The sequence below is a fragment of the Coccinella septempunctata genome, chromosome 6 (assembly GCF_907165205.1).
Source record: "Coccinella septempunctata chromosome 6, icCocSept1.1, whole genome shotgun sequence".
In the NCBI taxonomy this organism is placed as follows: Eukaryota; Metazoa; Arthropoda; class Insecta; order Coleoptera; family Coccinellidae; genus Coccinella; species Coccinella septempunctata.
Genome location: NC_058194.1, coordinates 10,651,248 through 10,668,371, shown reverse-complemented (window position 1 = coordinate 10,668,371; position 17,124 = coordinate 10,651,248). Strand labels below are relative to the sequence as shown.

Here is a 17,124-nt window from a genome sequence, read left to right as displayed (position 1 = left end):
AAACACCATAGACATAGACATAGACACGACTATTGGCTGAAAAGCATTCAGAATCCCATCTGCTTCATAAGATTCATCTGACATACATCCAGCTGCATGAAAGCATTAAAATTTAATACTCCATTTAAATGTTAATCCTCAATTTCTCCATTCAAAAATAACAGATCTAAATTTTGATGGGGCATCAAATCTTGATGGACTTTCCCGCAACTGAGCCAAAGCCTCGACTAATATTTATACTATTTCGGTTTTCGTGGTTTCTGAATTAAAAATGACTATTTCTGAAATTCGAATGATTGATCTGATTTACAATTGATGGTTTCTGAAATTGAATTGATTAATCTGAATTACATTTGATGTTTTCTGATCTTGGTTATAACGGATCCGGATGAACAGTGACTATGATGAGAAATATGTACAGGGTGATTCATAACTATATTGGGACATAGGCTGAGGGCAGATTGTTTGGACCAAAATATGGCGATAGGACCAAATATACCTCGATGAAATATTGCTGTGGAAAGAGATAGAGGGCGTTGAAGTTGAATTTTTTTTTCGTTTTTTGTTAATAATTTCACTGTATATTTCCGTTTTTAAGAAAAACACAATTGAACAGTTCAGAGCATCGGAAGGAGATTCGAAGTAACGATTTATTTATTTTATTTATTTCGACGATAAAGCATAATTAGAATCAATGTAACATAAAAAGAATAAACTTAAATTAAATGGCCTCCTCCGACTTCTATGCGTTTTCTGATTCTTTTAATAAAGGATTTCGAACTACGAAGAAAATATTATTCTGTCCCCCTTTAAAAAATTCAACTTTAACGCCCTCTATCTTTTTCCATAGTAATATTTTATTGAGAAATATTTGGTCCTACCGCCATATTTTGGTCCAAACAATCTGCCCTTAGCCTATGTCCCAATAGTTATGAATCACCCTGTATAAGTAAAGTCTGAAAGGTGAATGCAAATACACTTCGGAGAAGAGCGGGATGTAGTTCAAAAATGAGAAATGATTCAGGAAGATTTCTCAAGGAGCAATTGAGGCATTTAATTGAAATAATTAAAAGGTGGAAGGATGTTATCCTGTTTTTCAAAATGGGAGGCTAAAGCCAAAAGGAACGTTGGGCCGCTTACAGCAGAGGAACTGATTTCTGTTTTTGCAGAGATTATTCGTTACCTACTGTTTACTTCATATTTTAGAACTTGATCAAATTTTTATATCGATTGATGTCGTTCTTCAAAGGTGATATCACACGAATGTGAAAGAAATAGATATACCTATACCTATACCCATTTTTGAAAGTGTTTTTAAGAACAATTATAATTTCATTTATCGAATTTTAACGCAATAATATGTATTCAAATACATCAAGATTTCATAAAATGAATATTACAATATGATACATTCAATGATCCTTTGATACTTCAATTTATGTATTCATCGATAAAAATCATAATTTACCTCTTGAAAATCCATTTTGGCTAATAACTGGCTAATTTGTCACAGCACTGATCAAAAAGTCGCGAAAGCAAATCAAATCGATCACAAAATCACATTTACGTGCTATGTCGAAAGATTTCTTCGCTATATGGATACGGCGACAACTAACGGGTGGATGTGAAGAAATTCAAAAAATCGCGGTATCTTGAAACTGCAGACAATGGGGTGGGAGACGGATCGAAATAGAAGGAATACCCGCGGCCAGTGGTGGTCATGGTATTCAAACTTGTGCTTGGTGGGATATCCTATTAGGAGATTACGTCTCAGTCAGTGCTATGAGAGAGAATCATCATATACTTCTATTGACATATTTTATAACGTTTTCATTACTCCACGTGATTTCCTACAGCGGAAAATAAGTAGCTATTTTTGAGTATGAAAAGTACTTGGGAAATCCGATTCATAACCTGTTGAATAACTTTCAGGTGAAGGCATTCGGCGGATGAGTACAGAAAATATAAATTATGGTTCAACGTTAAGAAAATATTTCATTGTTAGATATAAATAAAACTGAATGAAAGTGAGGACAGTACGTTGATAGTAACTAAAATGTCTGTTTTAACCTATTGAGTGGTATATTTCTAGAGGTTTCAATATGACAAATGACCAAATTTTTTGTGTATACACACATAATGTTTTCCCTACATTGGATCAAAGAACACTGTCAGGTAATTGATTAGTTCACACTTTTTATTTAACCTTTCTTTATATTCGCCGTCAATTTGCATCAAAAAATCATAAGTTTCCTCTAAAAGAATCTGATCGATATTTATTAATGCTATGTGAGCAGATAGCTATAAAACGATGTTGAATCGCCGTCACTCGCTCTCAAAACTATTCGTTTTAGCGAAGATTCAACTAGTGTCGTCACACAGAATATACTTTGAGAACAGTTTAACGCCAAAATACAGCTTATGTACCTACTCGTATATGAATTAAAATTACAATAAAGATACTTGTGGTTTGATTTTCAATTTCAATTTCAATCAATTGAATAAAACAACTAATCGACAACTTTGAAGAGAAATATTTGATCTTTAATATAAATTTCGAATAGCCGGAAACTCTATTTTCAAAGTGAGTTCTCGGCTAACAGATCGCTTCGTTGTGAAATTTGTAAATGAAATAAAATGAATTTGAAACTTTTATATCTAACGAAAGCTGTATTCTGGCGTTGAACTGTTAAAAAATATTTTAGAAAATTTGCAATTCATTTCCAAGTTTTGCTGTCCATGCAAACATCGAGGAAATGCGATTTATATTAGTAGAAGAATTTTATTACATCCTTTCAGACAAGAACCATACATGTATAAGACAAGTCAATTAAATAATCAGCAATGGATTGAAAACAAAAAAAAGAGAAAAAAAAAACATTTCAGGACCCAATCTACGTTTCAACTCAACTTACATTCTAACTCACTATTACTGTAAAAAGAATTTACGAAAAGAAAGTTTTTAACTTCTTCTTTGAAAATACTGGGGTCACGTATTTTTAGTCTTTCTGGCAAATGATTATACAGGGTGATTCATAACTATTGGGACATAGGCTAAGGGCAGTTTGTTTGGACCTAAATATGGCGATAGGACCAATATACCTCAATAAAATAATGCGGTGGAACAAGATAGAGGGCCCTAAAGTTGAATGTTTTTTTTCGTTTTTTGCTAATAATTTCACTGTATATTCTTTCATACCTTTTCAAGAAAAATACAATTGAAAAATTCAGAGCTTCGGCAGGGGGTTTGAAGTAACGATTTATTCATTTTATTCATTTATTTCGACGATAAAGCTTAATTGAAAACAATGAAACATAAAAAGAATATACTTAAATCAAATGTTCTACGTGGCCTCCTCCGACTTCTATGCCTTCTCTTATTCTTTTAATAAAGGACTTTCGAACTTCGAAGAAAATATTATTCTGTCCCCTTATAAAAAATTCAAATTTAACGCCCTCTTCTTTTCCACAGCAATATTTCATTGAAGTATATTTCATCCTATCGCCATATTTTGGTCCGAACAATCTGCCCTTAGCCTATGTCCAATAGTTATGAATCACCCTGTATAGTTCAATGCCAATATACAATGGTGACGAATCAAATTTTGATGTTCTGTGACGTGAATATGCTAGAGTTTCATGATGTCTAGTATCATATTTATGGAAGTCGGAGTATTTTTTGGGAAAATCAATGTTCTTCTCAAAAAGCAGAAAGGAATTCAATATAAAAATACAAGAAAAACTTAATATTCTACGTTCAATAAACTTTGGTCTACAAAAATCCAGAGGCTTCATACCGAATAGAAGACGTATTCGTTTCAAAAAGAACCTGAAGTCTATTTTCACCTAAGTGTTTTTATCCACATTTTTGGTTTGTTTTGTTGCTGATTGGATATTTGAATTTGATTTTTGTTCTAAATTAGTAGATATATAGATTGAATTATTTATTATTTTCACTATTTATTATATTCACTATCTGTTATTGCTTAGTGAATGCGTTTTGTTACATTCTTTAACATTTTTAGAACATAAAAAAGAATCTCACATATTTCCTTCAGATCTGAAACATTCTGAGCTGACACAAAAAAAGATGAATCAACAAACATAACGAATAGTAGAGGACCAAGCACGGATCCCTGAGGTACTCGAACAAATAACGAGTGATCCTCAAGATAGTCCTGTACCCACACCAGAAAAACACCTTTGAAGCCTATGTTATAAAGCCTATTAAGGATGAAACTGAAGTCGAGGTAGTCAAAAGCACGAGATTCATCAAAGAACAACCAAGCGACCGCAGCTCCCTCATCCAAGCGGTCATAAAAGTATCCAACAAGCTCACAAGTGGTAGACACAGTTGATTAACCAATACGAAAGCCATGCTGATGAGCACTAGTAATCATAGAAAACTTGCTCAGAAAGCTGAGCATTCTGTTGTGTGTCGCTTTTTCAAAATCTTAAACAATGAACTAGTTATAGATATGGGCCGATAGTTTGCGACATTATCCTTGGAATTTTTTGTGTGTACATGAATAACCTTAGAGGTCTTAAGCATCGGGGGATACCTGCCAGAGTTGTCAATGAGGTGTGCGAAGGGTTCGGATATTTGATCAACCAGAGCATTCAGTATTCTACCTGAGACCATATCATAACCACCACTATTTCTCCCCTTGAGATTCCTAATGGCATCTGTAACCTAATGAGGTATTACAGGATGAAAGAAGAAGTTTTTTCCGTCATTGTCTCTTGGTAGAAATATTATACTTGTGTTAAAAGAGTTGAACTTGAAAATTTCAGTATACCACATGTAAATGAGTGTTCAGCAGTTGGATAAAAAATTAATAATTGTTGTTTGCATTTATAATAGGCCAGATACTCCTCTAAAAACAAACATAGAACTATTCTTTGAGAAACTCAAGTTTATTCTGAGTTCACTATTTTGTATGAAGAATACCGTTTATGAAATTGAAGGTGATTTCAATGTAGATATGCTAAAAGTTGATGATGAAAGCGTTCAAAAATTGTTGACAATTTTGGAATCATATAAGACACAGGTAAAAATCTCTTGTGTGTACTTGCTTAGACAATATGTTCACAAATATCACAAATATGAAGGGTGGTAAAATGTATCTATTTGAACTACAATTGTCGGATCATCGTTCTTATAGCTTCAATTTTGAGATGACAATTTGGGTAGGCCCCAAAAAAATCAGTGGGTACTATACATTCTTGAATGTATAATTCGAAACCTTTCAGCACATTCAACAATATATCAATTGTGTTGAACTGGGAGGTTGTATATATTATGCCTTCATCAGTTGTGAAGTTAATGATATACGAGTAAGAAACTCCTTTTTTGAAATGTTCGAGAAAGCTTTCAATAAATGCTGTTCTATTACTGTAATTCATGTTAGGGACAATTTCAAAACTTTCATTCAATGAAATGAGGAATTCAAAAAGGTTAAAAAGCAATTAGATTTGCTGTTTATTTTGTCTAGTATACCAAAGGCAACATAAGGCAACAAAAAAGAAAATGACAACTTAAAAAAACTTCTTTGTGGAAAGACTTGATTCTAAATGTACCGCCCTGTACATTGCACGTGTGAAAAGACACACCCATTACTTCTCACCTGTCCGTATAATGGCCCCGTGAAGTCAACCCCAGTCACTTCGAAACACATCGCGTCTCGAACCCTGTCAACAGGTAGAGGCGGTGATTCTACCACAATTGGTCTTGCATTAAATCTTCTGCAATCTGCAAATTACGCAGCTTTTCAAAATGCACCTGATGGCACGTCGTCCTCCTATGACCCAGTAATTTTTCCGGAGTAGTAACATGAGTCCCTGAACACCTATATAGCATGACTTCTTATGTGTGTGTAGTAGAGACTTATTCTCATAACAGGATATTTGGTGGGTTCAGAACTGAAGTGAACCAAGTCCATTCAGCCTAACTTTGAGATGACTGGCTTAGAAGTTGTTTATCACCCATTAATTCAAAAGTGACTTCTTCATTTATTATTATGTAAGCATATGCTTACATTCTAACCTTTTAAAATCTAAAGAAGTCACTTTTGAATTAATGAGTAATGAACAACTTCTAAGCCATTCATCTTAAAACTAGGCTGAATGGACTTGGTTCACTTCAGCTCTGAACCCCTCATTTAGCAGGTAGGATGACCGCGGCCGGAAATTTTTTGGTATCTTGCTATTCTTATCTATTTGCTACACTTGTCTTCAATCGTAATATTCGTAATAGACCGTCTTCACCATAGAACGGCTTCAAGTACTTCATATCCCGTGGACTAAAAAAAATGTTTTCTAGTACTACTAATTTCGTATGCACAGAGTGGGAGAGGTAATAGGGGAAAATCAGCTGATTTAGAAGTTTGGCCATTTTCTGTTTCTTCGAAAACCGCTGCACGTTCCTGTCCGCGAAAAATGAAAAACGAAAGACGAATAATCGGAGCATAGGCGCGTGCTACTCTCGACTCGGAAATCACATAGAAAATACTAGAAAAAAGCTTCTGAAATTCGAGATTTTTCAGCACGAATGTAAACGCATCCAGCTTCACCTGGTGCCTGCTAACGCTTCTTATCACTCAAATCGACAAGGTCCATTTTCGCAAAACAGACAAGAGAGATCAGCTCATCAGTTGTAACGTAACCTATGTACCTAACTTCACTTATCAGTTGACCCAGATTTGTACTTTTATATTAAATTTCAGTTAGACCTAAAAACTGCGATAATATCAACTTCGATTCTTTTTTATTTTCACTGCATAAAAGTGCATAACTACTAATTTTTCCTCTTTACAGTTATATACAGTAAGTTCAAAATGAGGATCTTTCAAAATTACTACATTGAGAGGTTATGTTCAGTTTCACAAACAGTTGAATTGATTTAGTCTATGAAGGAAGATATAGAAACATCTTGAGTAAGTAAAGGGTTTATGCCAAAGATATTACACTATCTTTGGTTTATGCACTCTCAGGTGGGAGTTTTCAGGTATCTATCTAAAAAATTCTGTTCCAGGAAAATCTATCAAAGGAAAATTGTTATAATATATTCTGCATCCTAAAATCCAAAATGCATTGATGTTGAAAATCCCAGCTCATGGAATATTTAAACTATAATGTTCTAACATTCCAAATTGATTCATGATTAAGACTATTGTCCTGATGGAACCATATTTATTTTAATACATACATCGTATGATTCTCCTCGAATAAATATTATTCACTCAAGTCATATAATCGTATTTTTGCTCCCGGCCGATCTCTCATATCAAAGTTGCAGTCACTTAATTTATTTTCCCTTATTTATAATAGTATGGCGCACCGAATGATTACCTATGTTTAAGAAAGAAAAAGACTCATTTCATACCAAGGATTATAAATCATGTTTTATAATTCCTGATTTCATTATTGATTTTCATATTACGAAGACAGTCATATTCCTCCTGTTTTTCAAGTTCAGAAGGACCGTCCAAGAAAATTGGTGTATAGAGGGATGTATCAGAATGTACTCATAAAAAATTTTGTTTCATTCTGACAGCTCTAGAACTCCAACGATCAAAAGGAACCGATATTCTGTTTTTTTCTATTCAGAATGTTTCAAGAATTCCTTCTGTAGTCAGTTCAAAATGATAGGCCAAGGAAATTGATCGCTGAAGTACATAGAGTGATGACTTAAATATCGTAACATAATTTATTCATTCTACGATGAAGCGCCTATTCCTCATATTTCAAGTTCAGAATGGTCGGCCAAAAAAATTGGTGGATAGAGGAATGTATCAGAATAAACTCAGTAAAATTTTTTATTTCATTCTGACAGCCCTAGAACGCCACCCTCAACGATCAAATGAACTGATTTTTCTTCTATTCATTATGTTTCAAGAATTTCTCTCCAGAAGATAAAACAGTCCAAAACATGCGGCCAAGGAAATTGATCGCTGAAGTACATAGAGGGATGACTAAAATATCCTAACATAATTTTTTGTTCATACTACAGCTCCGAGGTTCAAAATGAACTATTCAGTCTACTATGAAGCAGCTATTCCTCATTTTTCAAGTTCAGTCTACTCTGAAGCACCAATTCCCCGTTTTTCAAGTTCAGAATGGCCAGCCAAGAAAATTAGTGGATAGAGGAAGGTATCAGAATGTTCTCAGGCTTTAGCCATCAATTTTCAATATACTTCAGTACATAGAGGGATGACTAAAATATCCTTACATAATATTTTGCTTATACTACATCTCCGAGGGCCGAAATGAACTATTCAATTTACGATGAAGCGTATACTCCACATTTTTCAAGTTCAAAATGCACAATACACTCAGAAAAACCACCTCCAACGAAGAAAGTGAACCGGTATTCTCTTTAGCGCATGCTCCTTTTTTTTCCAAAATTTAAAATCGCCATCCAAGAAAATTGATGGAATGGGTGCATGGGGAATTAAATTTTTTTGGCCATTTCATATTTTCAAAACAAAAAGAGGAACATACTCACGATAGAAGGTCAGAAAGAAATATAAATTTTTTTGGGTAAATCTGATACATTTCTCATCAATATTATTGGCCAGCCGTTTTATACATTCGAAAAAATATGGGGAACATGCTGTCCATCGTCTACAGAATAGTGGAGGTTCATTTTAATCTTTGGCGCTGGGACTCGGTAATGAAAAAAATTAGGATATTTATTCCTCTATTTACTCTAACTAATTTTTCTGACCTTCTATTATGAACTGATATTTCTCCCGGAGTAGAAATCCGTAAAATATTCTGAATAGAAAAAAAAGGGTGAAATTGTAGATTATAAACCCTAATTTATAATCCTTGGTAAGAAGTCACTCCATCCTTCCTTGCATATAGCTAATTATTCGCTTCGGCATTCTAATCTGAATAAGGGAAAAATTAACAAACTGCAGCATTGATAATTACGATATTGACCTTCGTGGAAGAGTCTTTCTTGAAACTGGACGGCCGGGGGTAAAAATCACTTCTTCTATGAGTACCATCTTCTATTGTCGAAGGTTCGCGATCACTAATGCAATTTGGACTTTCGTAACTGCGGCACGGTTTTTGAGCGCCATGAATGAATCCCTTCTCCGTCCGTAAACATCACTACAGTGTATAAGTCGGGTTGATTTGATTGATTGATATTATTTTCGTTTTTGACTTATTTTTATTGATTTGGTGGTGAAAGATGGATCCACCGAAAAAATAGATCGCTGGGCGTACTAGTTTGTATTAACTTGAAAATGTATTTCTCAGCTTTGTTCATTCTTTGGGCTGAAATATCTTTAATTCTTCATTGTTTTCAGCCATTGATATTGTTGCCAAATCGATCCAAGCTACCATCCTCACTGTCTTTGGGTAATCACTAAAATAATCCGGGTGGAAGTCAGCACAGCATACCCCGTTATCTAGCAATGTTATCATTGTCTTATTCGTTCCTCTAAGAATTTCTCCCTCATCGATTTCTACCTGTTTTCCTAACAGGCCAATCATTTTTCTGTTAATATAACCAGGGCCCTCCACATCTTGATCAGTGAATAAGTGGGAGAACAACCACATGAGGGCAGGTCAGCTGGGTTTGCCCTGCCTGATATATGATGCCAGCTGCCTGTGGGAGTTTATCTTCCTATTTCCTCAACTCTATTTTGAACAAATGTGCCCCACTCCTTATTTCTTTGTATCTACGGCTATGTACATATGAGAGCGTTAGACGCCGCGTTGAGCGCGCGTACATGTGTACGCGTTAGTATATCCAAATCCAGGAGGCCAGCCGTAAAGCGGGCCCTTCACGTAAAGCCGCGTACACATCTGAGCAAAACAGCCGAATGAGCACATCGCGCCGAATGAGCATTCAGATGTGGACGGACAAAACACACCGCACCGAACGCGCTCATGTTGCGCGGAGCCGATCCGCAATTTGTCGGTCCATCAAAGAAAATTCGTGCTCAGTGTGGACGGGTTTAGTTGACATCTTTTCCTCGAACCGAACGCGCACATTTAAATATGGATTTCTCGCAAGAAACGTGTTTGAATTTAATAAAAAAGTATGAAAACCGCCCAATTTTGTCGCCCTCACTCTGAATGTCGTGCAAAAAAAAGTGCTGTTGAGGCTACGGACTCGAATTCTTTGTAGATATAATTGTGAAGACCATCTAGTACGCCGTCGTCTTTTCTTCTTTAGCAACTCGTACAGAATTATGAAAGAGGCACTAGCACAACCCAAGTTTTCCATCCACAGAACATAGAATACATAGAATTGCTGTATTAAATAATAATTGATTGTTTGGAATTTTGTTAACCTAATTTATTTAGTCAAATATAATAATACGTTTCGGGTTCGGGCCCTTTTTCAATCTTTATTTTAACAATTTCCAAGTCTTCTGCCTGTGGTGCATAAGGTGCATTTCGCATTACGAAATGAAGAATGAAGACACATGCACCACAGGCAGAAGACTTGGAAATTGTTAAAATAAAGATTGAAAAAGGGCCCGAACCCGAAACGTAATATTATATTTGACTAAATAAATTAGGTTAACAAAATTCCAAACAATCAATTATTTAATACAGCAATAAACTAATGGAATAAATATACCAACAAACAAAAAAATACATAGAATGATTCCTTTTTTCTAAGTTTCCAGTTCGTAAGCACTAAACTGACACATCCTTTGGAGCGGCTCCGAACACAAGCTCATGCTGTTCGTGCGTCGAAAAGAAAAATTGTCCGCATAAACGCTCATTCGGTGCTACGCGACGTGCTCATTCGGCTATTTTGCTCAGATGTATACGCGCCTTAACATTGCCTTAACATTGCAGCATGCAGTGATCACGCGTCAAGAACGTGATAATGCAGTGGTGTACTGATAAATTTTATTCTGAGAGCGTTATATTTTAAAACTTTTTAAGTGTTCCAGTTCCGGTGAAAAATATGTATGCTTATCTACGAGTCTCAGTAATGAACAATTAATCTAAAGTTCCCACTTTAATACATACTATGTATATAAATGTGTAACAATATTTTTTGTAAAAGTGACTAGTCCGTAGTGTCGTCAGAAGATGCAGAACTTTCTTCTAAGTTGACGATGACTGGTGTTATATCATCCAATTTCCTCATGTCCACCTCAACTTTTTGTTTTACATGTTCCACGCACTTTCCCCATCTTTCGAAAGTAACCCCTGAGAGAGCCTCTTGAAAAAGATTCTGGACGTCAGCCATTTTAAATGTCGTGTTTTTATCCGCCACAAAATTCTTGACATCGGCCCAAATCAATTCAACAGGGTTCAGTTCGCAGTGGTAGGGCAGTATTCTAAGTACAGTAATATTTTGGGCCTTTGCGGTTTCATCCACGATGTATTTTTCAAAAGTTTTCTTTGTTTTGCCTGACTATCTGCAAAAATTGCGCTTTTATGAGGTCAGGGGTGAAATCAATATTTTTCTCCCTCAACCATTGTTGGATATCACTCTTTCTGAATTGTGAGTTAGGAATTTTTTCCATTTTCCTTGAATGGTAAGGAGCATTATCTAAAACTACTATAGAATTTTTCTCCAATTTAGGAAGTATACCTAGATTTTGGAAGGACTGACCATCCATTTCTTCATGGTAGTCACCAGTTTTTTTGGATTGGAAAGTCCAGAGTCCTCCAGTTAAAAAACCAGTGTCACTGCCAATATGACATACAATAATTCTTTGCCCTTTGCCTGGAAAAATATATTCACTTCATTTGAAAAAAAATGTTGAAATTGTTTTCCACCAAAAAGGTACTTGAATCAAGTTTCACAAAACTTTTATTGCTCGATCAACGATTTGGCATTCGATTTCCCGAAGGAAACCATTGAAAATATATTTCCCAATATATTGGAGGAGTAGCAGTTTAGAATCATTAAATGGGCGCGTATAGATATTATAGATAATTATTTGGTGCAAGAATGATATTCAGAATGCTTATGACCAACTTATCGACTGAAAATCTGTACAGGTGAAATAAATAAAAGAGTCGTTAATCAAGATAACTGGAAGACTACTGGAAACAGGGGTATACCGAGGAAACCTAAGAGCATATCCCGCAGTCGAAATTTCTGTTTTCTGCACCAAAATCTTCAGTCTATAGGAACTGCTTTCAGTGGACTGCAATATGTTGTTGAGGCTCATGATGTCGATTTTCTTGCTATAACTGAACACTGGAAAACTATTGAGGAGCTCACTAATTTCATTTTACCAGGCTATAGTCTTGCTTCACATCATTGTAGAAATCGATTTAAGCATGGCGGATGCGCTTTATTCGTCAGGAACAACATCCCTTACAAAACATGAATGGATATTAATAATCTCAGCATACCCTTTGTTGTGGAATGTAGTGCTGCTCAGGTATGTTTGGGGGGAAGAGACATCATTTTGCTTTGTATTTATTGTCCAGATAAGTCTACTGCGGCCTTTGATGTTATTATGGATCAATTGTGGCACATTTTGTCTATATGTATGGCACAAGGCGCCGAGATTATTATTGGCGGTGACTTCAATATTGATATTTTGTCCGAATCACCGAAGATGAAGAACTTTACATCCCTAGTAGAAAGCTTTAACCTCAGAATGAAAGTTCATGAACCAACAAGACTGGGTGAAACCTCGGCTACATGCTTAGACAACATAATTACCAATATACAAGGTACAATCTCTGTAATTGAAGAGCATATATCGGATCATAAAGCACAAAAGTTTGTCTTTCCTGCGGATGAGCCAACTGCGAGATCATTGCAGGGGAGAATGAGATGTATTAATGAAGTGACAATGAAAATTTTTTTAGACATGATTTCCACTCAGGACTGGTCGATTGTGTTGGATGACTCTCATGATGATTTTAACAGGATGTGGGATATTTTTTCTGAAAGTTTCTTATCTGTTTTCAGCACAGCCTTCCCGATAAAGGAAGTTAGAGGTCATTCTAGGAGGAGAAGGATACCATCTTCAACCAAAATTGAATCACTGAAAAAAGTCTTGGATTACCAATTACAATTCGCATACGATCAATGAATCAAACGTAATGCGGTTCTGCGGAGGGTGCTTCTTACTCCCGCCTGCAAACATGGCGTTCCTGAAGCTTTGACCAATAATAGGAGCACCTCAAATAAGTTCACACGTTAGTCAGTTTGTTTACACTGGCCTCTCGGATTTGGATAGACTATAGCACAGCCCTCTTAAACACATGTGTTAAGAGGGCAATGACTATAGCAACTCAAAGCGCGCTGCAAACGCGACGCTCGAAGTGGAAACTACAAAAGCGCGCTCAACGCGGCGTCTAACGCCCTCATGTGTACTAAGCCTACGATATGACTTCGTGGAGTCGCTCCAGAAGTAGGTTTCATAACATTGTGACAAATTCTCAGCCACCTGTGAATATAATCTGGACCCTACGTCGCAGCAAGCAATTCTAAACGGGGAATCGTTAGAATTTTACTGGCCTTTTCTATTGGTGCTACCCTGGATTTTGCTGTCATTAAGTAAACTAATGAGTTGTCACCTTCCTGTATCCTACAGAAGATCGCTGTCACATAGGCATATTTCGAGGCATAAACAAATATGTGAAGGCTGACATTATCTGGATTCGTTCCACCAATGTTTGTCCGAGGTAATTCCAGGTGCAACAAGATCGGAATCTCCTGAACCCACTTCCTGAATGAAATGGCCATATCATCAAGCAATCAAATCCCCTTGGGATTTCTGGTGAAATAAAGACATTTATTATTATTATTATTATTATTATCATCATCTAATGAAGTATTTCATCTTATATTTTTAGACCATAATTCCTGAGGCCAAAATTTCGGTCGAAGTGTGGTAGGGTTGGTGAATCCAATAAGATTGAAGATTTTATGAGCCAGTGACAACAACTTCCTCCTTGTGACCAGCATATCCTCGGTTTATATTTTCAACAAATCCTTATTAAAGCTACATTCACAATCAATTCACGGGCCGAAGTGCACTTCGGCACGGAAGCTTAGCAGATGGCGTTCTCCGTTACCATTCACAATGAAATTCAAGACAAAATTTCTTGCAAGTTACAAACTATCACTTCGGCAAGGAATTTCGTGCCGGCTATAGATGATGCTGATGCTTATGTTTTGATCAGTTACATTTTTGATTCATTTGAGTATTTGGTACCAAAATTATTGCGAATGGTAAATTTCGTGCCGAAGTGCACTTCGGCCCGCGAATTGATTGTGAATGCAGCTTTAGGGTCGAGACATCCTTCGTAGGGTACCATCGAAGCCCAGGTAAGGGAATTCCACTCGTCTGAGAAGCTCCACTTCCAGAGAACTTCCACCCTCGGAGCTAGAAACCAACCTCGCATATCACTAGTAGCGATTGGGTAATAAATTGGTTCAAGACTTCCTCATCTGGCATGCTTTATTGTTACACAGTCGTCAACATAGAAACTTCTTTTGAGCCTCTCTATATTATTTCTTGAATAGCAGCTTTTAATAAAGTAACTGTAGGTAAGTCGTTTTCTAGCGATTTCAAGTTGTCGGGATGTCAGGAAGATCAGAAAAGATGAAAGTCTTTCATCTTTTCTTGACAGATAACTTCGGTTATAATTTTAAACATATGCCTGAAGATGGCCCTAATTTTGTGAGGGCCGAAACATATGTAGCAATTTTTAATAAAGAATTTGGAGCAGACACGAAAACTTCGTCTTTTTCATTATTTTAAAGATATTAGCAAAGTCTGAAGAAACTTTCAGTTATCAGGTCGCTTTTCCGCTCAACATTTTCATCTGGTTAATGCTTACTGGGACTATCGTGACACATGAGAGGTAAATGCGAATATTCACAAATAAAATACACTGCGCAAAAAAATTAACGCACATTCTGAAAATCTCAATTTTAATGAAAGTTAACTCTACATTGACTTTATAACTTGTTTTTTATGTTCTCTCGGGAAGGTTTTGAACGAAACAAGACACATTAAATGGAAGAAAACTTCAGGATTTCACCGAATCTTATGTGAAAGAAGAGAAAGGAACCATTTTTTAAAACACTGAAATGCTGATAAGTGATTTAATACTTGGTATTTCCACACCTTGCGTTAATTACAGCTCGGCAACGACGGTTCATACTCAAAATGAGTGATCTTAAAATGATCTAATCCTTCCCAGATTTCTCCGAGTTGGATTCCTAAGTTATTAAGAGTAGATGCTTGATTTTCTGAACTTCTCAGCCTTCTATTGAGGTTGTCCCAAACCTGCCCCAAACATCGAATTGAGATCTGGACTTCTTGCTGGCCATTCCATTCAAGAGACTTCAACCCCTTCAAGGTACTCTGAACGATGCGCGCACGATGGAGTCTTGCATTGTCATCCATAAAAATGAAATTTTCACCAATGTATGGGGCACATGGCACTACATGCTCTTCAAGAATGTTCCTTATATACTTATCAGCATTCAAAGCTCCATTATCAACGACCAGTAGGTCTGTGCGAGCAGTCAAATATATTTCACCCCATACCATAATCGGTCCTCCACCGAAACCAGTAGTATTCAGGAAATTTCACTGAGCATATCTTTCAAGTGGACGTCTGTATACAAGGGAACGTCGATCACAATGGTAGAGGCAGAATCTAGTCTCATCTGTGAAGAGAAATCTTTCCCAATCGGCCTCTTCCCAATGGATATGCTCTCTCGTAAAATCCAAACGCGCCCTTCGATGGGCTGGGGTAAGATTTCTTATTGTCTGAGTGCTAATTTGCACCTCTTGAGTTTGCTCAAGCTGAATTTGAAGGAGTCGAGCGGTTGCAAACCGTTGTCTAAACGAAGAAACTCTCAAGTAACGTTCTTGAATGGCAGTTGTTTCCCGTGGTCTACTCTTTCCTGGTCTTCGGACATTCATACCTGTCTCCCTGAATCGCTGCAACATTCTGGACACACTTGTATGGGAAACTTCAAACCTTTCTGCAATTCTTGTGTATGTCCACCCTTCTTCTCGCAAATCTACCGCTTGGGCACATTCCTCTTGGGTCAAATTGCCATAATGTGCGTAAATTTTTTTGTGTAATGTATATTCCAAACGCATTCTGCATTTACTTGATACGTGACCAATTTTCAAACATTTGAAGCACGCTTTTGTCTTTGCAAAAATAAATTCAAATTTGATCATGAAACTTGCATTTCCTGATGTGTATTAAATGTAGATTATTGACAAATTCTCCGCAGGTCTTGAGGTAAACACAACTCGATCAGAGGAAATAACAGAGCAATGTATTCAGAATTCACTCGTGACCAAGTAACTAGAGCCCGCGCAATTGTGTCTCTATTCGATCGTATAGCTGAGCCAGGTAATAATTACCATTTAAAAGCACATTGTTGAGGACCAATTCGACCAATTGACGCACATATACTTCGATTGGTAAATTTTTCCAGCCGAATCTGGACTTCTAACAATCAATAATTTTTTCGTAGTTTTCGCCGATAGAAGGAAAACTTCAATAAAATTTTTCGCGCAATACAGCCATCAACAGTAGCTTGAATAAAATACTCGATTTTGAAACACGCGTCTCCATCCTCGTGAATTGCGATCAAAACCAGACCACTCACGGATGTTTCTGTCGTACAATTTTAATTGTTTGGTAGGTAGTTGGAACTTGGCTTACTTTTAGATGGGCAATATTTCAATTCACCCCTTGTTCCATCCCTCAAACGAGCATCTACCGAATCAAGTAGTTGATCTCACAGTTTTTCGACTTGGAAATTAAATTCATAGAATCTTCTGCTGTAACCATCATTCTGGTCCATCTCGGTGAGAAGTTGCTCTTCTGCAGTGTCGTATTCGAAAAAGGAATTGCAATACAGATTCAAAATTTTGGATTTATGTTTTGGAGTACAATAACTTTATTTGTAAAGTATTTTCAAGTGGAATGTACTTCCGGTTTTACCGGAACCGAATGTAATTTCGTTATTTCAAATGCAACAACCTGTCTGTATATGTATACATTTTCGAATTCTTCGTTCAATTCTACACTGATTTCATGTATGATATGCGCAATCACTTGAGCGATTTTTGAATTATAGCCTGATTATAAAATATTTTGGAAAAAAGTTTAGTAAATTCAATCGATTGC

The 17,124-nt window shown here is 36.4% G+C and overlaps 1 protein-coding gene across 2 annotated transcripts in view; it reads right to left on the bottom strand.

Moving 5' to 3' along the window:
- LOC123315166 (laccase-2-like) overlaps positions 1-17,124 on the bottom strand; it is a 150,635-nt gene that overhangs the window by 98,702 nt on the left and 34,809 nt on the right. The window contains exon 1 of one of the 2 annotated variants that reach the window (XM_044900757.1): positions 1,469-1,717. The exons of the other annotated variant lie outside the window; for it this stretch is intronic. Within the exon in view, the coding sequence (XP_044756692.1) occupies positions 1,469-1,483 (15 nt within the window). The 5' untranslated portion in view covers positions 1,484-1,717. Of the gene's footprint in view, positions 1-1,468; positions 1,718-17,124 lie in introns of those variants that run through there. 2 annotated transcript variants of the gene reach the window in all.